The sequence below is a fragment of the Pseudorasbora parva genome, chromosome 19 (assembly GCF_024679245.1).
Source record: "Pseudorasbora parva isolate DD20220531a chromosome 19, ASM2467924v1, whole genome shotgun sequence".
Classification (NCBI taxonomy): Eukaryota; Metazoa; Chordata; class Actinopteri; order Cypriniformes; family Gobionidae; genus Pseudorasbora; species Pseudorasbora parva.
The window spans coordinates 4655536-4680124 of NC_090190.1; the positions used below are offsets into that span (position 1 = coordinate 4655536).

A 24589-nucleotide genomic window follows, 5' to 3' on the forward strand; every position below is an offset into this window, starting at 1 on the left:
CTGCACAACCTCTGAATGGCCCTTCACCCAGAAACACACAGACCCACGCGCTCGATTTAGCACACCGGCACGTCAGCCAGCAGACACTGGAACATGCTTAAATTAGAAAGACCTAACGGAAATATAGTTGTCCTTTTGGAAACTTCAAAACACACGTGGTACAGCACTGGAGCGTTTAATGGAGATGTTGACACAATAAATCGCACAAGGTGAATTTGGAGCAAATGTCATATTTATTGTAGTCCAAAGGCATATGACATTTGTAACACTGACAGCAGAGGCATAACACACACACCGAATGTGATATCATGTACAGGCGTCTGGAGGTATGACGTTGGAATTTTATTCAGTGTTTGAGTAACGGAACTGAACACCACAGAAAAAAACACTGGAAATGTACATAACCATTGATGAGGATGGGTTGCGAAGGAGGTTTCCCTTTATTCCCCCTTTATATAATGTCGTGTGGAGACGACGTCGCCAAGTGTCAATGTCTGTTAATAAAAGAAAGAGGTTGGTCTGTTGATATAAATTCATTCATGCAGTCACCCATAAATATTGAGAAAAGTAATCACTAAATGGGCGGCAGAATCGGTTATGCTTTTGCTGACTGTTCTTCTAATTCAGTTCTCAGCCAAAGAGGCACTTACTGTAAGTACACACAATACTGACCAGAGTGAGGCTGTTGTCGCTGACTTCTCGGACCAGGGTCGTCTCTTTACCGTCCCATTTCTGAACATGAACCAATTTGCCTCCATCTAAAGTTATCAAGGACTGAAGAAAAACAAGGTATAAGACAAGCAGTTCTCATTTAGAAAACAATTTAAAAAAATTAATCTTGCTACCTGGGAGCAACTATGACTGGCGTTTCTAAGCCTACATTAATGATTGACCCGACAAATGTCACGGGACGGGTCAATCTCATTGGGGTTTCTAAGAGGCCCTTGTTTGGCTTCAACAAAACCCTATTGTGTTATCCATCTTAACCACCCAATTCACAATGTGTCAGTCGTGACATTATCCGTGCCTTTAGCGGTCTCAGCACAGGAATACTGAAAGTCAGACTAATGTGAGATTTTATCACCTTGACTTTACGGTCATCTGCAGTGGTCTCGTCGAATTCCTCTCCCAGTTTGAAGTTGATTTCTGTGGATTTGAAAGTGCTGACAGTCTTTAGTGTGATGACATCGCCCTCCATGGAAATGATGGTTGTTGGTTTGGTCATACTGCCAACCTGACGCGTGGCAAAGCCCACACCTGATGAAGAAACACGCTTTCATTAGAAGTTATAAAGCCATTTCAACAAAGCACATGCAGAGGAACCAAAGATACTTTTAAACACTGTAATGTAGCTAAAAAAAATAAATAAAAAAATAATAATTATATATATATATATATATATATATATATATATATATATATATATATATATATATATATAGAATATATTAAATATAAGAACCAAAGTTGCTTTTAAAAACGGTCATGAAGCTAGTATGAAAATGTTAGAATGAAAATACCTTAATTAATTTTAATTATTAAAAAACTAAAATCTAAAAGAACTTAAAAACTTAAAGTTCTTAAATACAATAATAGTTTTAAAACATGGGGGTAAAAATTTAAAGGGCTTAAATAAAGTTTTTAAATACATTTTATGATTTAAAACAATTCTCATGAAGCTAAAAACTAAATGTTAAAATAAAAGGGCTTAATTAAAGTATTTTTAACAATCAAAAAAAGAAAGAGATTAAAGTCCTTAAAATAAAAATATTTTTAAAAAATTATAAAGAGCTTAAATATATAGTAAGAACCAAGGTTGCTTTTAAAAATAGTCATGCTCTAAAAAGCTAAAAACAAAATGATAATAGTTCATTTGATAGTTTTTTGATTTCATTTTTGATAGTTAAAAAAAATCTAAAGAGCTTAAAGTCCTTAAATATATAATTTATATAAAATCCACAATTTATTCGCAAAAATGCTAATAAGGAAAGAGCATCTGCATAGCTTAAGGCCAGTATTGTAATAATTAAACAACGTTTGCATATGAATATATTCAGTGGTTAGTCACGATTGAACACATCTCTGCAAATAACCAAACTCTGGAACGGTCAAAATGGTCAAATCAGCAGCACACACACGACTTGCAGCAATTGCTATTGATTTGTTTCGCAAATACGGTGTGTGCAGACGTGTTCTTTAACCAGAGATAAAGCGCAGGAAATCAGGGTTCATTCTAGTTTACTCAAATTGGCCAGATGGGAGGATGAAAAAAAAAAGAAAGAAGAAGAAAAAAAAAACACCCGCTATCTCTCACCCACACTTTCCTCCCTCTATTTCTTTCATACAGATGCACACTGATTGATTTTCTCCACATCTTTCTCTTTAAAGCCACATTTCACTCAACACTACATTATAAAATTACAAAAACCAAGATGCATATACTTCCATATGTTTTGTGCAACTAAATACCGAGGTCATGGTATAGTTCACGTACTGTAGGCAGAATGCATGCACTAAATTACGGTATTTCAATGGCAAAATAAAGGGCTTATTGTATTTTATACAAGACAACAGCAGTTGCTCTATATGGGTACACGTGGTCGTGGCATGAATGTGGTTGTGTGAGAGAGCACATGTGTGCGTGTGTGTGTGTGTGTGTGTGTGTGTGTGTGTGTGTGAGGTTCATCGAGAGACCCTCCCTGCACCACATCTTAAACACACCCATGCACACACACACACACACACACACACATGCACCTTGCACAGTAAATGCGTCTCAGATCAGCTTTCCCACTGAAACAGTCAGAAACACACACCCAAATTACATGTGCTTGCTTGCATCAAAAGGCACACACCCTACATTTAGCTGTAAAGCACACACACACACACACCACACACATCCTACTCACCAAGGGCTTTCATGTAGTCATCAAAATTCTTGCTCTCCTTTAAGTTCCATGTGCCAACAAAAACGTCTGCCATGTTTAGAGCTGAGTGAGAGAACAAGAGCAGAAGAATGAGAGCGAGGAAGAAAGAAGGCGTGCGTGAGTAAGAGAGAAAGAGAGAGAGGAGGGTAAGACAGCACAACTGAGCTTCTGCAATCCTACTGGCTGATTTATAACTGCTGTTTGTGATGTCACCAGTGCAAGCTTGGGGGGTGGAGGAGGGCGGAGCAATGGCAGAGAATAGAGGAGAGATGACTGACTGACAGGCGGGAGGGGGTCAGAGAGATGGGGAGATGGGAACTGTAGGACAATCAATTAATGATACAATAAAGAAAGATAAGAGGAACTACGCAAAATAAAAGAGATTGCTCACCCAGACATTTTTAAATTTTATCATCATTTACTCAGTCTCATGTATTTCCAAAATCCAAACCAGTTTCTTCTGTTGAACACAAAAGATGTTGGTGACCAGAAGGGTTGACGGTAGCCATTGACTTCACTAGTATTGTGAAGTATTTCCTTTTCCCACAATGGAAGTCAATGACTACCGTCAACCCTTCTGGGCACCAACATCTTTTGTGTTCAGCAGAAGAAAGAAACTCATACAGGTTTGGAAATAATATACTTTCTTTATGTCCGTATGCATCTGACTGTTTTAACCCCAATTTAGACACTTAAGAAAAATGTGGGATGCACAGATTCGCTAATAATTATGTGAAAAATCTTATGCTATTTTGTCTAAATAAATACAAAAGACATACAAATTATTTGAAATGCAACACGTGAAATTAGGCATTATTATGTACAGATTTAAAATGGATGTTCATTTTGAGAATTGCTAAAAATTACATTTACATGTAATTGTTTTAAGTGAGTGACTGATAAAAATGATTCTGTGGTGAAGAAAAATATATGAAAATAGAAATAAATGTCTACCTGAATAAGTAAGTTCAGGCAATAATTTAACCGGTACATTTTATATTTAAGCATGTAGAAATTAAAGCGTGATATCAGTGTTATAAAATTAAGTAAAACCTACTCAACTTTCTCATACTGGTGTTCCCATCATGCACAGCGGCGTGCATCATTAATTTCAGCTGTATTTACACAGTTTTATCATTGCTTTTGTTATTAGACATCTGGAGTTTTGTGCTCAAATCAAACAACCGTTCTTTTGTAATTGAGATCTCTGTGTTCGTGTGGGTACTGCATTACTTCTATTGTGTAGATGTGTAATCTTATCATAAAAATAAACAATATACTACTTTTTCTTCTTTCCTTTTCTGTTTTTTGCTACTCTGAGTAGTATACAAATCTTTGTATTTAGGGCACTTTTTGCGTTTCTTGCCTCTTCTTGACAGATCGCTTCCTCTACTCCTGAGTTGTAAGTCGCTCTGGATAAAAGCGTCTGCTAAATGCATAAATGTGAATGTAAATGTGTTGTCTACACAACATCTACTGCATTATTTACTTATATGTTCTAAGTGAAAAGCATACGTTTTTATGGCATGGCATAATTCAGTGTTATGTTGTTTTAGTAAAATGTACTTCAAACAGAGCATTGCTAAGTAAACTTCAATTAAGTAGAAATTCAAATATAACTGGCCAAGTTACAGTTACTTATTTTCTTTGTTTATTTTACTTAACTTAGTTGAGTTGATTTTACTTAATTCCAAAAGTGAGTTTTACTTGAAAAATCTATATGCAAAAACTCACAAAAGCAAAATCAAGCAAATTTTACTTGTCCTTTTTTAGTGACATCTAAATGCAAAAATTAAGAAAACTATGAACTATCAAATATCCAAAATTGACCCATATTGTTAACATTAAAAATGTCTTATATCATCAAATTCCTGTTATGATTGTGCATCTTTACCCTTTTTAAAAATGTTTGAATTTCATTGCAATAGAAAGCAAAATAGCTAACGTCACTCACACCAGTTTCTGCAATGACTTTTAACCAAGTGGTCATCTTTAGTGGAAGTCACTTGTCTTTAATTTTGAACTTGCTTTGTAATGTAAAACCAAACTAATGTCTTTTTTAGAAATATGTTAATTGAAAAATGTGGTTTGATGTTTTGTTAGTTACATTTTTCATTCATTTAGCAGATTCTTTTATCCAAATAAACTTGTGAGGAACCTCGCAAGTATTATCTAGTGCTGCAAAGACATTCATTCCTTTGCTTGGAGAGTGAGAGAAAGAGAGACAGAACGCAGGAAGAGGGGGGAGGAGTGATTGATATGGGGACCGGTGGGGTCAGGCCATATTCTCTCTCTCTTTTACAAGCCACTGAGGACATGACCTTATGTCAGAGGACTCGCTCTTCCCACCCTCACACTCTTTGACTGATTGTGTTTGGCCGTTCTGCTCAGTAAGAGGCAGTGAAGATCTAGTCGTATCAGCTGCTATTTGTACAATAATCACGAATCACAGTATGATTTGCACCAGTTTCGCTAAACCTTCCCCCGGCCCATCCTCTGAGCCGCACGGCTGAATTTAAAAGTGTTTGCAAGAAAGGCACGGTCTGAAACGGACGATTGTTTGAGCATTTATGAGTAGAGCAGACAACAGTAAGAAGGGTCTGAATACCAGGATTTGCACACCATAGGGTCTAGAGTTAAAGCTGAACTCTTGAATTTTTTATAGAGTGTAAGGCAAGCAGCTGTTCATGAACGTTAGACATCTGGTGCACACAGATTATTTTGATCAACAACAGTGTTTAAGAAAAAAAAAGAAAATTCATGTTGTGTATATATACACACAGAAAACTGATCCGCAAAAACACCAAGAAACGCTAAATTCGTGATTTGAAGAGTCTACACACTACAGAGGGCCTAAAGGGACATGGTGATGAAGAAAAATATGACATGGGAGGAAAAATGACATGGTAATGCTTTTGTGTTTGCATGCAAAACTTCTGAGTTCTTTGAGCGAATGCAAAGTTTTTGTGTGAGAATGCAAAAGCATCGAAATAAATGTTTTTCTCCCACCCCATATTATTAGATTTTTAGATTTACAATGAGCAGTTTTTTAGGTAACTGAAATAATATTGAAACGTATAGAGCCCCTGAAGAGACATGCATGGTGAAGGAAAAAAATATATATTTGTCAAAGCTTTCGCATTTTGCGTTTCATCACAAAAACTGCTGCCGAGAAACTATGCATTCACTCACAAAGACCTCAAAAAGATTTGCTTTCAAATGCTGTTTGGAGGAAATGTACCAGGATCTGTTTGTCCTCACTGCCCTGTGGGAACATGATGTGATATTCAAACATGCACCTGTTTGAGCATGTACAAATACACACAGACACACACCCTACACTGTCATCTCTCTCAGATATTTATATTTCAATTAATTAATCATTTATAAATTATTTTTATATATTTTTATATATAATGTCTCCAAAATTGTATACTCCAAAAAGTGAATTTGCAAACAAGAAATTTGGTAATTTATAGTTAAAATTCCATATAAAATACTCAATACTTTGAGAGTATGTTATAGTGATCAAAATGATATGATATTTTGACTATTGACTTTTTTTTCCACATTAGTGAAGTCAATGGGGTCCATCAACTGTTACCCATATTCTTCAAAATATCTTCTTTTGTGTTCAGCAGAAGAAAGAAATTCACACAGGGTTGGAACAAAATGAGGGTGAGTAAATGATGACAGCATTTTCATTTTGTGTGTGAACTTAAGTAGGCTAAATAATAATTAGATCGACTATTTGCACTTCACTGACAGTTATAATACAAGGACTCTATTCCTGTTCTCCCAGTTTTTCCCATTGACTTTGGAAGCTTGTATTGTCCATGTAAACCACATATTGTGAAACACAGTCCAGTCCTCTCTAAAGGATTGATGATAAAAGCTTATGTGTTGTATAATGGAACTTCTGGAATGATTTATATTTGGGTTTTCACCATTATATGCTTGGTATTTGAACACACATGCACAAAGTGGACTGCCATGTGTCTAACTCAACACAAATGTGTGACTAAACATGGTATGCAGAGTTCATGTGTTTGACGTTTGACACAAACAGGTGGTGGTAGAGAGAGAGAGAGAGAGAGAGAGAGAGAGAGAGAGAGAGAGAGAGAGAGAGAGAGAGAGAGAGAGAGAGAGAGAGAGAGAGAGAGAGAGAGAGAGAGAGAGAGAGAGAGAGAGAGAGAGAGAGAGAGAGAGAGAGAGAGAGAGAGAGAGAGAGAGAATCAGATCTAGGGAAAGAGGTGAGATCAGTGTTGCCAAGTCCGCGGTTTTCCCGCGGAATTGGGCTACTTTTAACCACTTGCCGCGGGTTGATTTTTTTATTCCGCGGGTTAATGGTTTAACATATTGCATCAGTTATATTTAGCTGAAATGGTTCTGTTAAAATAAATATTTTACTTTAGCCAATTCATATTCCACCAATGATAACAAGGATTCTAGGATGATGACATAAGCAATATCAGCATAACTGTGCTGATAAACGCACACTTTGTGAGGTACGGTGGCACTGCTGGGCTTGTCCGCTAATGTGTGTGTGTGTGTGTGTGTGTGTGTGTGTGCTGCGGCGCGCACCGGCTGTTTTCGTTTCCATGGTAACCGAATGCGTGCTCTCCAGGGTTGTTGTTGCTGGTAAAGAATAATTTAAAAAATAAATGTCATACACAGAAGAATTTTCTGAAAATTCTTCTGTGTATGACAAGTCTTTAACAGTGTAAAAAGCTCAGTATGCATGAAACAGCATTTCACCCCCCCTTTAATGAGGAATATCTTGCAATGTTTATTTTACATTATTTTTAATTTGAAATGAATTTCACAAGTTTGTGGTTCACTTCCACTGGAGTTGTAATTCTGCATTTTCCTGCCCGCATCCATTACGTTTTTAAGCTCATCAGCTCATCATTACGTTCATCAGCTGTCAATCTTAAGGTAAGATGATTTTATTTATGAAAATTGACTGTTTACAATTACTTATACAGTTACTTACTTATACTTATACAATTATCTTTTAGTATAAATGGTGTGTAGTGCATAACACTACCATAAAATGTGTATTGGAGTGTTTTATATTGATTTTTTTGGTATTGGGCTAGTTTTGGGCTAGTTGGATTGGCCATTGGGCTACTTTTGGGCTATTTTTGATTGGCCATTGGGCTGGTTTTGTTGCGAAAACCTGGCAACCCTGGGTGAGATGTCAAACCCCTTTTACTCAGATCATGAAGTTAAAGTCCAAGTCTCAAACACACAAAACAAAGGTCACAAATTGTGCCATAAGTACCATGTATTAGGCATGTCTGTTTAGATTCTGATCGGCAGCAGTATTCAAGACTCATTGATCAAAATAATGTTTTTTTCAGAGTCATGTCTTCAGCATAGGGGTTGGCTAACTGTTAAAAACTATGAAAAATAAAAATAAAATCACAATGTGCGACTCAATCAAGCAACAGTTAATGTTACTCTGTGGTGGTCTTTCAAAAGATCTGTCGTGTCAAGGTTTGTAACGTGCATCATAAATATCGCACAAAGCACACCGTCAAACATCTTAAAGACGTTTTAAGCTAAACGAAATGTTTTATATATTCATGATGTGTAAATCTGTAATAAAGTAATTCAAAAATATAGTACTTACAGTCCGATCCTGAATCGAAATCGCTCGCGCGGCCTGTTGTTGTTGGTATGGTTACAGGCCAACGGGGGAAAAATACAAAAATGGTAATTGGGGCCGATAACGTTACCCTTTAAAAAATATATTTGTACTCTATGTGTCCCTAAAGAGTCTTAAATGCGCATATTAGCACATGGTGTGCACATATTATCACCTAAATAATACATATTTAGCACAGTTCGAAACACTCAGCGCCTGATCGACCAATGAAGACTTTGTACTATTTTTTCCCTATAGTATTAATGCGCAATTTCACTAAAGTAGATTTAACTATTTATGAAACATTCTGTTGCATGTTTTATTGCAATTCATTATGTAAATTCAATTGTAACACACAAGTGACTGTGTCAGCATCATAGCAAAATAAATATATTTTATAAAACGGATCGTTAAAAATGTATAGTTCCGGTCCTTGATTCTGATGCCAGTCGTTGCATATAAACCTTTGACCTCATTACATCAGTATTACTGTGCCACTGTCGTGCATAATATTTACATTACATTTATTTATTTAGCAGACCCTAAGTTTAATCCAAAGTAATCAACAATGCGCCAACAAGGCTGGTATTCAGAAGCGTTGGGAATTTGAGAGTCGATTCCAAAGCTTGGAATCAATTGCGTCGAGGGAATCGACTCCTCTTTAAGAGCCCTTTTCAGTTCAACAGAGTTATAATGATTGGAAGTCAGTTTAATTTAATTTAATTTAATTTAATTTAATTTAATTTAATTTAATTTATATATCTATCTATGGTAAATCATGCTAGAATCATGGTAAACTATGGCAAATCATGGTAAACTATAAATCATGCTAGAATCATGGTAAACTATGGTAAATCATAGACTACTATAACGTGGTAAATCTACTGAGTAGCAAACCTATCTGTCTGTCTGTCTGATATGACTTCAAAACTGTCAAACTTTATTTTTATTTTTTTTAACTACTTTAAACTTCTGTTGTAAAGACGATCAAAACAGACAAGCTTACAGCCTGCCATGAACGTGAGATGTACAACCAATCGGAGGAGAGCCCTTATAGCCAATCATAGACGAAAAAGGCGGTACCTTCCCCTACCATCTCGGAGGAAAAAATATCGCCCCCGGCATCACGTTTTCGAACAAATCATTCTAATGAATGACTCGCTCATACCTGAATGAATCAGCCTTTGAACGAATCGTTTGACTGAATGATTCAATGATTCAATGACGCCGCCACCTGCCTATTTAGTTTCATATTTAAAAGTAGCCTATAGTTTCATTATATAGTTAAAGGGATAGTTCACCCAAAAATGAAAATGTGATGTTTATCTGCTTACCCCCAGGGCATCCAACATGCAGGCTAGGTGTGAACACACCTACATCTTGGATGTCCTGGGGGTAAGCAGATAAACATCACATTTTCATTTTTGGGTGAACTATCCCTTTAAAGATATGGAATGTGGAAATAGTGGTTGATTGAATGCATTTATAAATAAAATATTACGAGTGAAATATGAGATAACATTGTTGCTTATACAAGAGATAATAAAGTAGGCTAACTGTAGTCGCACGGCATGAAATGCTTGTCTGTCTTTTTCCCCAAATGTTTCTTCAAATTGCAAAGGCTGCCTGGCCACAATATAGCCTGTGCTGTGACCTATGGCTGTGACCTGTGACTAGTCCCAGTTAGTCAGCCAAAGATAAAGCACAGTAGCACGTTTTTTTTCTTTTTAAATTTATAAAAACATACAGAACAGAATAGTAAGTGAATATTATTAATGGGTCTAAGCCCCCTAGCGGTTCTAAATTCACTGTAAAGCACGGCTTCTTAGGGCTTATTGCTTTAATCTTGGTACTTACTTGGTACGCATGTTTTGTCAGGCATTGGAAAACCTATCACAGCAAAATCCTCTACGCCCCTCTACCGTCCTACACACACTGCCCTCTAATGGACAAGTTTATGCAACCCATTTACAGCTGCACACACACACACAGCAAAGATCAGCACAGCCATCCAAACGCAAACATATAGACACAAAGCAGGACTGCTGTGTTAACAGTAACCATGGTAATACGGCCATACTGAGAGACCTGCAAAGACAAAGTGAAAAGTCTTGAGAAGTTTAATTATATCTTAAACACAATAAGCAATAAAGGGGGAGTGGGTGTGAAATAAGGCAGAGAATATGGGAAAGAGAAAAAAGGGACTTTAAGGGATGTGGGAATTGGCTTTTATTGAATGCATTCTGAATGAATTTCTTTCAAATATTCACAAACAGATGCTCCGATCATATTCACTATAGACATCACATCTCATTCCTCCTTACCATGGAAGTAATACAAATAACATGTAAATGTAGGTCTATAAAAACTATAATTTGGTAAATATACATTTTATACAATAATAATACAATTATTTTCTTTTATAAAAATGCCTATTTTTTTATGCTGAATTCAGGGTGATTGGGACACTTTTTTTGCCATTGAGATGACTTGGAAAAAGTGTCCCAATCAACCAGAATTCACCTGTGCTTTTAATAATAACTGTGTTTTCAGGGTTTGCTATTCTTCTGAGAGTCAATGAAACCCAACCTGTGAGGATATTTTAGGAGTCCTTACAGTGAAAAAAAAACAAAACAAAAAAACAAAAACAAAGGCTCATTAATTGGCCACATACTGTTTTCATTATTTCAATAGGACGGCTACTATATGAAAACTGTATGAGATGGTCTCCTCACTATGTGTGTGTGTATGTGTGTGTGTGTGTGTGTGTGTGTGTGTGTGTGTGTGTGTGTGTGTGTGTGTGTGTGTGTGTGTGTGTGTGTGTGTGTGTGTGTGTGTGTGTGTGTTATGAGGACTAACTTGAGGTCCCCATGAGGAAAAAAGCTTATAGATCATATGTAATGTTTTTTTAAAACATAAAAAAACAGAACGTTTGGTTGGTTTAGGGGTAGGGTTAGTGTAAGGGTTGGGTTTCGAATAAAGACATTATGTCTATGGAGAGTCCCTTTGACCGTGTGTGTGTGCCTGGTAAACACTATATTATCGAGACAAAATTTCCCCACAAAGATGGCAATATCCAAAATCCTTGTCCTTTTGGAGACATTTTTAGTCACCATGAGGAAAACAGTTAATAAAACGTACTAAGTGGTGTAAATGCAGAAAGTTTTCTGTTGGGTAGGTTTAGGGGTAGTGTAAGGGGAGAGAATATTGTACAGAATACACATCATTATGTCTATGGAAAGTCTCCACACAAAAAATGGACAGAAAACCTGTGTGTGTGTGTGAGTGTGTGTGGCCTGATAAACCTTCATGGGGACATCCTAAATCCTTGTCCGTGTATGATTTATAAGGTGATTTCCTCATGGGGACCAAAAATGTCCCTTTTTTAGTCCCCATGAGGAAATCAGCTTATAAATCATACTAAATGATTTATTTTTATTTATTTTTTTGGTACAAATGCAGAAAGTGTTGTGTGATGGTTTAGGGGTAGGGTTAGTGTGAGGGAAGAGAATGTGTACAGTAGCCTATAAAAAAAAAAAACATTGTCTATGGAAAGTGCCCATAAAACATGAAAACAGCGCTCGCGTGCGTGAGTGCGTGTGTGTGTGTGTGTGTTTCAGCTCTCTGTGGGTTACCGGGGAGACGCGCTTGCAGCAGGATGCGGAGTATCCGGTAACGGTCTCGTAGCTTTTCCAAAAGATGCGGCTTCTCGATATCCCCATGTTACCTCATGTCTGATTGAATACTGGCTGTGCGCGCTGTCCGACCCACCGTGCTTTAAATTCAGCTCTATTTTAAACTTTCACGATTCCGCAAGCACAATGAGAAGCTCGTTTCGAGGTGCGCGTTGATTTCGTGATGGTTATGGACTTTTTTCACTATTTTGTAAAGCCGCCGGATATCTCTGGGACAGTATGAGCAGTGCATCAGACTCGTGGGTTTATATCGGCATAAATACTGATGAAAGTGCGAGCAGTGGAAGAGAATGACACCGGTGTGGAACCAGCGACCGGGGCGAGAGCCGCCGAGACCGAGATGGGGACCGACAGGTGAGTCCAAACGAGTCATAAATAAATACATTAAGAGAAACAGGACAGTGACCGAAAGTTAAACTAGGTCAGTTAACCAATCTCTATTTGCAGAAACTCTGCTATTCTTATGATGAACTGCCTAAACAAACAGAAGATATAATTATTATATTAATTAGTACGTTATTTATACAATATAGGCCTATTCCAGTGTCATTAATAGGCCTACATTTAAAAATTTCCAAACACAAAATAAATGTTTACAATTCAACCTTAATTCAATTTAAAAATAGCCTAACTTTCAACATTAGGTTTATTAATTAATATACATAGATAGTTAGGCTAATTAGTTTCACAATGGCTTTGTTTTGGTAACAAAAGGTCTTTCTTAGTGAGTTAAAAGTGAAACAGCATCTTGATGAATTCCTTAATGCCTCCTGCATCCCTCCACTTAAAGGCGTGTGTTTAAAACATGCATGGAAATAAAGATAGAAAGAAAACAAGCTGCGCAAGCTGAGTAAAGTGATCCGACATGATCAGATTTGATCCTTTTCCGTTACCCCTGGAGCATGCGGTGCAATTTGAGAATCTGCATGTCTCGGCATTGCTCCTCAATACACACCTGCTCTTAATTATTAATGTTGCACACTTCCTCTTTAATTCGCCTGTATAAGCTTTTTCCCCCTACTAAATCTGATCAAGCAATTTTGAGGGCTGCGCTCTTGATGAACAAAGCATATCTTTATCTACTAGCAAATTCAGGCTGTGTTCACAAGTGGCGTGTTTGGTTCGATTAAAACTAATCCTGGTGTGATTGCTCGTTAATGCGGTTCATTTCATTAGTGTGAATGCTGACATCTGAACCCTGGAGCACCAAACAAGGGGACCAAGACGCTGAAAAGATGGGACAAAGTAACTCCGGAACTGTTCCAATGAACACAACATAGACATGGAAACTAAAAGAAAAAAAACAGGACATGAAGTCACAAGGTGTGACCCTAAAAAGGACAGAATGCTCACACATACACTGTAAACCCAAATAAATTTGGCAATGTAAATTTTAAGTAAGCAGAACTTGAAGATTTTTATTTTGTAATCATACATTTTAATTGCTCTGTCTGAACTTAAAATATGTGAGTAAACTTATTTATACATTTAGCTTCAAATTACTGTTCAATCTCAACGCGTTAACTAGCTAATTCAATAAATGCCACCTTTTTAATTGGTTACACAATGCTTTGGTTGCATTAGCATAACATAGCATTTGCTGAATGAGGACAGCAATATAAAACATTTAACATGTATCTGTTCTCAAAGCTCAGGCTCGACTCGTCACAATGATGGACCCTACAAAAACCAACATATAAACTCTTCTAAAATAGCATAACAAAGCATTAAACACTATTAAATCTCCCAATTAATGTTAATCTCGCACACAGAAAAAAACACAATATAATACTTAATTCCCTTTTGAGTGTCATGGCAAAGCATGCTGGGAAATAGAAATCCCAGCCCAGGTTCGGTTTTAAAAATCTCTTTTTCAAGAGTGTCCTGGCCAAGATAGGCAGCAGTACAACCATACAACACAGAATACACAATAACATAAGACAACTAAAATAGCAGATACAACAACCACAACCAAAAGTTTGAATTAAAAGAAACAAGTTCATAAAACTCAAAACAATGAAAACATTTTGATGACTTAAAATGTGTTCGTTTTGAGAGCTCAAAAGAAAAAGAAAATGTTCTAAATACTCATAGAAATACATTTTGTAATCTAATTTGTTTAAAGGGGCACTATTATGTAGTATTTTTGCAGTAAATTATCCAAAAGACACCTAGCCAGTGTTATATATTTTGTTCAGTTGAATACTTACAAAATCCCAAATGTTTCCAACTATTTGTAAATTGTGAGAAAATTGCTATTTTAACCAATAAGCCTTCATATCTGCGTTTCCCTCGGTTTCCGGTTTTATTCTGCAGAAGAACTTTTCGCGTAGCAGTGTGAACAAGTGTCACAGCAGCACCCAGTGAACGCACAGAGTAACGTCATAAATTCATTTTAAAACACTTAAATGTATCTAATATGATAAAAAGAGCTGCATCACCTCCTACCAATGACCGGAAAAGCGGAACTAGTGTGTGTGCCCGGCGACTGTGTCCCGTCCCGTCAAAATAAAAGTCCTGGTGATCGCTCAGCTCCACAACACTCGCTCCTGCTCTGCTTCACACTACAGTAACGTTAATAATCACATTCATGAACATGAGTCCTATCCTGATCCTTTCCCACCCGCCGTGAGGTGAAGACCGCATGTCCCAAGATACTGAGCTCAAACTTGGCATCATCAAACTACGCCTTTGTTTAGAATAGGCGACCTCTAGTGGACGGAAAGTTGCATAGTGCACCTTTAGTTTGAGTTGGCTCTACTCAAAGCAATTCATTATTTTGAGCGTTATGGTTTACAGTGTTACCCGTTTTTTCTCGTCATAGTCGTGATGTTGTCCATCACAGTTTGTTAAAGGCGTCAGAACCGCGTCTCCTCTCAGCAGATCTTCGTTTGTGTGTGACGGAGGGATTCCTGCTGCTGTTTTGACTCCTTTACTCATTTTATAAGCTCTTCACGAGTTCTCAGCTGGTCAAAATACCATCATATGTAGCTACGCACATACAACGAGCGCATTTAGCCCAGCACACGGCATTGTTTTGGATGTTTGGTAAGTTCCTTAACAAAATACAGTATGTTTCATAAAAGCTGACAATCCGGTGGTGAACATATCCCCATGCCTTTAGTTTCTGTTAAAATGGAAAGCAGATCAGGAGATCAGGACAAGAAGTGTTTGTTGTTTTTTTTCGGTCTAAACTAAGTGAAAGTGTGAAAACAGCCTCAGATTGCATCCTCTCAGTTTCAACCTGTCCTCCAATCAATACACCTATATAGGTTGTTTGTCACTTCCTTGAATATAGGAACCATAGGAGCGTTTGCTCAAGTTGTGCTCCTATTGACAGCAGGACACTTTCATTTTAAAGCATTTTTCCCTTTTATCTGCGTAACATTTGAGGTTTTGCATAGCTCAGTTGGTAAAGCACTGCACTATACAACAACATGTGATCATGCAATTGTGAGTTCGAAACACGTGCTCATAAAGTGTGTATCCACTATAAATCACTGGGTAGGTTTAGGGATGAGGTGGGTGTAGTTTGTGGTAAAAAGTTCATTTTGCATTAAAATGAACATGCATTTTGATTGGTAATGCCAATCAAATGTCATTTCATGACGTCAGACCGACTGTTAAAAAATATGGACGCAGTGTCCGTGAGTCCCCCATAGGATTCTGATAAGCTGTTCTGAAGCGTAAAGTAGAGAAGAGCTGGCAATACGTCATCGCAAGTCACACTTGGGTAACAGAAAATGGGCAAAGAGGCGGGATGCGTACGGAGCTCAGATGACTCAGTGACTCAAACTATAGACGGCGGATACATTTGCTATCCACCTGCCACTCAAAGTAAACACACACTTAATCATGCAGAACTTTAAGGCTTTATATAATGTAAACAAATGAGTTATAAAAAAATGCACCCCCTCACAGTTGTCATGAAGGGTAAAATTAGCTGTTTAGACCAAAACCACAATTTGTACCAGGCTGTAAACATGTTTTTTTTTCTACTGTAAAGTGGGGAATTTTAATATGGAGCTCAATGAGATTCTGCTCCCCTTCTGGAGCCTGTCCCTAGTGGCCAGTCGATGAACTGCAGTTTAAATTACTTCCTTATTGGCTTCAAGAGAGATCGCGGGAGGTTGCCGCTTGCGTCAGACGTAACAGTGCGTTCACACTGCCGCCGGCGAGAGCGTAAAAATTTGCTCTTGCCGTTCTGCCAACAACGCTGTAGAACGCTTCGTGGACGCGCTGCCGCTCTGACGTAGATTGAATGTTTTTTCTTTTTTTAGACTGTATTTAAAGAGGCTGCAAATCAAACAAGCATGTTAATTGATAGACTGACCACAATAAGGTATACATTTACCTCTTGAAATCGTTTAAATGTGAAAGTAAGAGTGAATTGCATACCCACTAAAAAACGAGCGTTCTAGCGCCTGTAAAATAGTGTTGCGCAACTTCTTAACAAATTACACATCACTATGAATGGTCTCGTCATAAATGATAGGGAAACCCGCACAGCAATGATCAACTTCTCTTACATTTAGCTTGGGAACTAATGTGGTCGGAACCAAAGTTTGCAGGCCTGCGTTCTCTGGATTTCTCTCAAGTGGAGCACTTTTACATTCCGATTGGTTGCCACCAAACTGCGTCATAGCTCATTACCATAAAGTTGAGCTGATTTCAACTCTCCTCAGCGTGCAAATCGTCCAAGACACGCCGCGCCACTCTCACCGGAGCTCGCCGCCCGGCTCCCATTGAAAATGAATGACTTCCGGCCACCTTGCCGCTTTCGCCGCTGGCGGTGTGAACGCACAGTAACACGACACTGTCATTATTTTTACGCCAGCTAGAGGGCTCATGACTTTAAAACGTTCACCCCCCTTACAGTTATAGGTCATAATCACAATTATAGGTCGTAATAAGGTGCTTGAAAAACGACCTATAGAGTCATATTTTTTTGGAGGACAGTTTGCTCAGTTTATGTGTTTATGTGTTCCAGATCAAAGGATTAAACTGCCAAAATGCCCAAATGCTGCTCCTCGGCAACCTCTTCCATCTTACCTGCACAGATCAAGACCCCGAAGGCCACCGACAGACTTCGGGTCTTCAGAAAGCCCTTTGTGTCATTGGGAGGAAGCAGGAGTATCCAGAGCGACTGGCTACCATGCCAGGCACGCAGAATCGAGCCCGGTGCGGCCTCGAATCGTGACCGTGGTGCGACCGTGCGGGAGGGACAGCGTGCGAAAGATCTCGCTGCTGTTAAACCGGCGCGCTGTCCAGACGTTCGAGCAGCTCATGGCAGATGTGTCCGAGGCGCTTGGCTTCCCCTGCTGGAACAACGCTCGAATACGCCGCCTCTTTAGCCCTTCAGGCCGCGAGATCCACAGCCTTTCTGACTTCTTCCGCTTTGATCATGCCTTCCTGGCCTTTGGAAACAGCCGACCGTCTCTTGATGATGTAAGAGCGGCACTGGATGAGCTGTATCCAGAGATCCCCGGGCACTGCGAACACCTGCTGAGCGTATGGGAGCGTATCCTGAGACCCAAGGCCACTAAGGCGGATAGTGGTTTCCATGATGATGATCCAGAAGTGTCCTTACCTGCGGTGCATGATACACAGGTAAACCAACCACCTGTCAACAACCTGCAGCCTGTCGGAAGGCAAAAAGAAAAGGTGAAGAGAGAAAGGCAAAGAGAACCGTGGAGGAGGAAAGCTGACCTGCAGAAAGACGATGAAAAGGAGCCGAAGAAGGAGGAAAGAAAGAGAGATGCTGTTTACTGCTGGAGCTGTCGAGGATGTGGCCCTCCTATACCTCCAATCAGAAGCAGTCGATGTTCTCAGCCCAATAACCCCAGTAATACTGCTCAAAACAACATGGTTTCTTCGGAAAAAGCACAGCACAGACCCCTGAAAGCAGACAAGCATGTTGCCAATACAAAGTCTAGCCCATCTGTTTCTCAAAACGCTCTTAATTTGGAGACAATAACTGAGCGGGACATTAATAATCAGGAGCTGAGAGACTTGCAGGGTAATGTACCCCCTGATGATGCAGAAATATCGCTGGAGGACATTGAGCGATGCTACGACATGGGCCGCGTGGTTGGAGACGGGAACTTCGCGGTGGTCAGAGAGTGCCGTGTGAGAGGCCTGGCTGAAACCTTCGCCATGAAGATTGTGGACAACGCAAAGCTGCAGGGACGCGCTCACATGATCCAGAATGAGATCGCTCTGCTGCGTAGTCTGGATCATCCTCGGCTCATCCAGCTGTTTCGCTCTCATCAAACGGACACACATGTTTATCTGCTGATGGAGCTGGTCAGCGGCGGAGACCTGTTCGACGCTATCACTCAGAGCGGCAGTTTCACTGAGCCGAGCGCTGCGTGCATGATCACAGACATCAGTCAGGCTCTGGAATACATCCACAACAAGAGCATTGCACACCGAGACATCAAACCTGAAAACCTACTGGTACTCAAATTCAGTCTTAAAGGGATACTTCACAGCTTTTTCATATTAAACTATTTTATTCACTTAACTAAGAAGAGTTGATACATCCCTCTCTCGTCTCAGTGCGGTCACTTAATCTCTGATGTGCCGTGACGATCTGATAGCATTTAGCTTAGCCCACTAAGCCCAGTTCATTCACTATGGTACCAAGCAGAGATCAAGTTAGAAGCGACCAAACACCTCCGTGTTTTCCCCATTTAAATACAGTTACACGAAAAGTTGAATGATCAAGTATGGTGACATAAAATTAAACGTGCCGCTTTTCTAAGTGGATTAAAAAGGAGATCTATGATGTATGTCGGAATAACACTTCTTAGAGAACTTCGACTCGGCGTAGTAAAAAGTCTCGGCTGAAAAATCCTTCCTAACATAAAAAAAAAAAGGATTTTTAGGCGTGACTTTTGGGCTAAGCTAAATGCTATTAAAATGTCACCGCGCATCAGAGCGATTAAGTGCACGCACTCAGACGAGAGAGGGATGTATCAACTCATCTTAGTTTAGGGAATAACATAGTTTAATGTAAAAAAAAAAACAAGGGAATATACCTTTAAGGCCCATTCACACCAACAATGATAATGATATAGTTCTAAAAAATCATTCTAAAGAAGAATTGCCCACACCAGTCCACACCACAACTATAATTATAGTTGTAATTATAATTAACTATAATACATTTTCCATGTAAAGCACTTTGAATTGCCATTGTGTATGAAATGTGCTATACAAATAAAATTGCCTTGCCTTGCCTTGCCTATTACAGAACAGAGAAACGATATAGTTCACTATATTTAATTCACTATAGAATCACTTTCAGAACGTTTTTTTTTTCCAGCTGATGAATGATATAAAAACAATGACAGCCAATCAGAATGCATCCTGCTTTAAAGAGCTCGAGCATTTAAAACAACAGACGACAAAACTGCACTGCGCGATTAGAAAAAACAGAAAGGTATTGTCTGCAGGTGTGGACGCTGCAGTTATGTCTCTGTAAATGCAGAAGCTCTTTAAAGCAGGAAGGATTCTGATTTGCTGTCAATCATTATATCTTTTATCAGCTGAAAAAAAAAACGTTCTGAAAGTGATTCTAACCACATTGTTCCTCTGTGTCCTTATTGTTATAGTTGTGGACTCTGCTCTTCTTTAAACGATTTTTAAAACGAAATCTTTATAGTTAAAGGGATACTTCACAACTTTTTCATATTAAACTATGTTATTCCCTTAACTAAGACGGATTGATACATACCTCTCTCATCTCAGTGCGTGCACTTAATCTCTCTGACGCGCGGTGACGATCTGATAGCGTTTAGCTTAGCCCACTAAGCCCAGTTCATTCACTATGGTACCAAACAGAGATCAAGTTAGAAGCGACCAAACACCTCCACGTTTCCCCTATTTAAATACAGGTACACAAATAGTTGAACGATCAAGTATGGTGACACAAATGAGAGAGGGAAGGGGAAATGTGAGAGAGGATTTTTCAGCCGTGACTTTTTACTGCGACGAGTCGAAGTACTCTCAGAAGTGCTATTCCGCCATACATTATAGTTTTCCTTTTTAATCCGCTTAGAAAAGCGTTTTATTTTGTCACCATACTTGATCGTTCAACTATTCGTGTACCTGTATTTAAATAGAGGAAAACTTCCATAAACCACGTGGAGGTGTTTGGTACTTCTAACTTGATCTCTGTTTGGTACCGTAGTGAATGAACTGGGCTTAGTGGGCTAAGCTAAATGCTATCAGATCGTCACCGCGCGTCAGAGAGATTAAGTGCACGCAAAAAGAGGAAAAAGAGGAAAAAAGAGGAAACATAAAAAAGAAAGCGAAATATACAGGTATGTTAGTCTACTTATTGGTTACTTGTTCTCTACTAAGCTGGTCCCTCTATCATAACGTTGAGCAAAACATTACACTGAATATTAGTACTGGACAGACAACACGTCATGGTCATTTATTTCAGCTGCAGAACAATATAGCATAGTTCATTTGAATAAAAAAAACATTACATCAGAGATAGCTGTTTAGTGTAAATTGATCAAGTAATACTGTCATAACCATGGGCGTCACTAGGCCCTTTTTTATTTTTTTTATTTTTTATTTTTATTTTAGGCCCCCCCTAAAAAAATATGTGATTAACCTTTAAAACATATGAAACTGGCGCGAGGCTTCGGCTTCGTCCCGTCTTTTAGTCTTTGTGTCAGTGTGTTCTTCAATCCGCAGCGACGCCGAGTGACATGTTTTCAAGCTATTGTTATCTAATTTTTTGGCCTTCAGAACACCTTAAAATACACATATGTAGATCATAGAAATCAAAATTTTCTCCGAACTCCCCTAACATTTGTGATCTCAGTAATAATAAACCTAGCTACATTATTGGATTAATGCATGTACAATATGGCCATGAAATAAGGAAGTCATATTTGCTTTATAAGTTATAGTTAAAAAAAAAAAAGGGGGGGGGGGGGCATATCTATGCAAGATATGAATCTTGCCTAGGGTGCCAGAAAGGCTAGAAACGGCCCTGCAACTCGTCTTAGTTAAGGGAATAACATAGTTTAATATGAAAAAGCGGTGAAGTATCCCTTTAAGGTATAGTTATCTTTCTTGGTGTGAACAGGCCTTTATTTTATTTTATTTTTGTTTTGTTTTTTGTTTTTTTCTTGTGAAGTGTATATGTTATGAAGTGTATATATATACATATATATATATATATATATATATATATATATATATATATATATATATATATATATATATATATATATATATATATATTGTTATGCATTTTTTTGTAATTTGTTTTAGTATTTTTTATTTCCTTCACTTTAGTCATTCAACTTAAAATCATCTTAAACTTATTTATTTCGGTAAGGCAACATTTCTATTTTATTTCAGCTTTGGATCTAATACTTTTATTTTATTTCAGCTTATTTAAATTACTGAAAATGTTTTTAATAGTTTTAGTTAACACTAAAAACACTGCTCAAAGATACAATACTAAATGTTGAGCATTATTTCATAGACCACCCAAGTTTTTAAAATTATAATAGAACTAAACAACACAAAAGATAATATTATTCTTTTTATTATTAAATAATAACCTATAACATTAGTACCAGATATTACAACATTAAATGAAACGAGTGAAAAACATCATAAATAGGACAGGGGATTGGTGAATAGTTGCTTATTTACATAAAACATCTAACCGATTCAATAGAATTAATCGGATTTCCAACACTACACATGAGGACTGTTTAAGATGAACTGATCTTAAACAGATTCATTACAACAGATTCATCTGAACCGATTCACTAGATTCTGATTTTTAATGCATGCTATTCCCACATCTCACTCTATAGCGCCACTCGTTGGAAGAAGTAGCTCATTACCTGAAGCAAGCTGCAGTAGGCTATTTTGCAACCACTGTTGTATTTCACTGGACATGCATTTAAAAACAGTGAACAATACATCATCCAGCTGATATCACCTGTTTTTTGTGTACTGATTCTAAGGTGCAGCGGCATGGCAATGGAAGTTTGAATCTGAAGTTGGCAGATTTTGGATTAGCCATGGTAGTAACAGAGCCAGTGTTCACAGTTTGTGGCACACCTACATATGTTGCTCCAGAGATACTTGCAGAGACAGGTAAAGTCTGTGCTCACTCAGATTAGCTTGGACACACACACACAAAAAACTGAGCTACAGCTCTGTCCTAAATCTAAGTACACCGTGGATTAGTGTCAGATCAGAAATGCATGTGTATCTATATATGAATAGGTTACGGTGTTGGAGTGGACGTTTGGGCGATGGGTGTCATACTGTTTGTGCTGCTCAGTGGGTTTCCTCCGTTCCGCAGTCCAGATCGCAATCAAGAGGAACTATTCCATCTCATCCAGAAGGGAGAAGTCCACTTTCTGTCCCCTTACTGGGATAATGTCTCCGAGGGTGAGATCTTAAACTCCAACATCTGGCCCCCTACAAATTTAAAACGAGATTTAAGCGTTAGTTCACCCAAAAATTACAATTCTGTCATTAATTACTCTCCCTCATGTCGTTCCAAACCTGTAAGACTTTCGTTCATCTTCAGAACACAAATGAATCTTTTTGATGAAATCTGAGAGCTTTCTGTCCCTCCACTGACAGATACGCAACTACCACTGACACTTCAAAAAGTTCATAAAGAGATCATAAAACTAATCCATATTAATTTAGCGGTTTAGTCCACATTTTCCGAAGAGACTCGATCACTTTATAGGATTAACAGATTGAATTTAGGCTTTTATTCATATATAAAATTTATCAGTTAACATAAACGGAAGTTCGACCGAACCTGCTTGACATGAGAATGAACCTCATTGGTTCTCGCTGAAGCTCAGACGTGATGCGTAACACAAGAATGAACCTCATTGGTTCTTCCTGATGCTCAAAGGTGATGCGTAACACGAGAATGAACCTCATTGGTTCTCACTGAAGTTCAAACATGATGCGTAACACGAGAATGAACCTCATTGGTTCTCGCTGAAGCTCAAACGTGATGCGTAACACAAGAATGAATCTCATTGGTTCTCGCACGTCAAGCGAACATGCTTGAGCTTCCATAAACCACAACGGATGAGTGAGTTGAAGAATGTGTATATGTGAAAAAAAGCCTAAATTACATCTGTTCATCATATAAAGCAATTGAGTCTCTTCAGAAAATGTGGACTAAACCGCTCAATTAATATGGATTAGTTTTACAATCTCTTAATGGACTTTTTGAAGTGCCAGTGGTAGTTGTGCAGCTGTCAATGGAGGGACAGAAAACTCTCAAGGAAGGCTGAGTAATTAACGACTGAATATTCATTTTTGGGTCAACTATCACTTTAAGGCGGGGGTCTCCAAACTCTGTCCTGAAGGGCCACTGTCCTGCAGAGTTTAGCTACAACTCCAATTAAACACAATGAACCAGCTAATCAATGTCTTACAAGGGCCTAGTAAGACACTGATTAGCTGGCTCAGGTGTGTTTATTTGTGGAGTTTGGGGGCCCATGCTTTAAGCGTTAAAATGGAAATGCTGTCCTCATTAACTCCCTGCTGTTTCAAACTCATATGATGTTCTTTCTTTCAAGAGGCTCCATTAGTGCACTATATTCTCGGGTGAACTAAATGAGAGAATTTACATTTTTGGTTGAACCGTTCCTGTAAACCCTTAAGATCTGCTGGAATTTATATGCTTGTGATCAAGGGTTGATGTCTGTGTTTTGCAGGGGCTAAAGCTCTAGTCAGGGCTCTGCTGGAGGTCAACCCGAAAAGGCGTTTGACAGCAAGTCAAACCCTGCAGCACGACTGGCTACAACATGCAACCGCGCAAAAAGACCATAAGGTGGCGACGAAGGCCACTCACACCACAGCTGAGAGGCAGAGACTAAGCAGACAGCTGGAAATTAATAAGAGAGAGTCTCACAAACCTGAGATGTTGGCAGAGAAACGGCACGCAGCACAAATTCACCAGAACATACTGAACAATAACTATGAACCAGATGTTAACGCACACGGCAGAGACCAGGAGATCGAAGAGACTCATAATATGACGAGCAACCAACAACCTTTATCCCATGCAGAAGAGAGCACAACAAACAAGCAAAATACCACAGATCAGCACGTACCTGAGAAACCAGCATAGCAAGGAGACACGGACACAAAACAAGAGTAGCCTGCTCAGTAATGACTTACTTAGAGGGTAGTGAAGCCAGCATAAACAAAAAGAAACCAATGATATATGAAAATACCAAAAGAGTCAGCAGAACACAGGCCATGTCAATGTAAATAAGAGACAA

At 38.5% G+C, this 24589-nt stretch overlaps 2 protein-coding genes across 2 annotated transcripts; one reads left to right on the forward strand and one right to left on the reverse strand.

Moving 5' to 3' along the window:
* Window positions 1-214: 214 nt before the first annotated feature.
* Window positions 215-3097, reverse strand: fabp3 (fatty acid binding protein 3, muscle and heart). Its single transcript, XM_067424934.1, has 4 exons — window positions 2910-3097; window positions 1085-1257; window positions 673-774; window positions 215-494 (listed from the first exon to the last, which is right to left on the reverse strand). The coding sequence occupies exons 1-4, from the start codon at window positions 2980-2982 to the stop codon at window positions 441-443; spliced, it is 402 nt and encodes a 133-aa protein (XP_067281035.1). The 5' UTR covers window positions 2983-3097; the 3' UTR covers window positions 215-440.
* An 8967-nt stretch (window positions 3098-12064) lies between these two features.
* Window positions 12065-24589, forward strand: dclk3 (doublecortin-like kinase 3). Its single transcript, XM_067425341.1, has 5 exons — window positions 12065-12629; window positions 17266-18734; window positions 22286-22418; window positions 22551-22718; window positions 24020-24589. The coding sequence occupies exons 1-5, from the start codon at window positions 12566-12568 to the stop codon at window positions 24433-24435; spliced, it is 2250 nt and encodes a 749-aa protein (XP_067281442.1). The 5' UTR covers window positions 12065-12565; the 3' UTR covers window positions 24436-24589.

What these genes read in the sequence shown, in the direction of transcription:
- fabp3 (XM_067424934.1), bottom strand. Translation starts at nt 2,982, where the DNA reads ATGGCAGACGTTTTTGTTGGCACATGGAACTTAAAGGAGAGCAAGAAT. An exon ending in TGACTACATGAAAGCCCTTG is followed by an intron (nt 1,258 to 2,909) that starts GTGAGTAGGATG and finishes TTTCTTCATCAG; the next exon opens with GTGTGGGCTTTGCCACGCGT. An exon ending in GCGACAACAGCCTCACTCTG is followed by an intron (nt 495 to 672) that starts GTCAGTATTGTG and finishes TTTTATTAACAG; the next exon opens with ACATTGACACTTGGCGACGT.
- dclk3 (XM_067425341.1), top strand. Translation starts at nt 12,566, where the DNA reads ATGACACCGGTGTGGAACCAGCGACCGGGGCGAGAGCCGCCGAGACCG. An exon ending in AGAGATACTTGCAGAGACAG is followed by an intron (nt 22,419 to 22,550) that starts GTAAAGTCTGTG and finishes ATATATGAATAG; the next exon opens with GTTACGGTGTTGGAGTGGAC. An exon ending in CTGGGATAATGTCTCCGAGG is followed by an intron (nt 22,719 to 24,019) that starts GTGAGATCTTAA and finishes TGTGTTTTGCAG; the next exon opens with GGGCTAAAGCTCTAGTCAGG.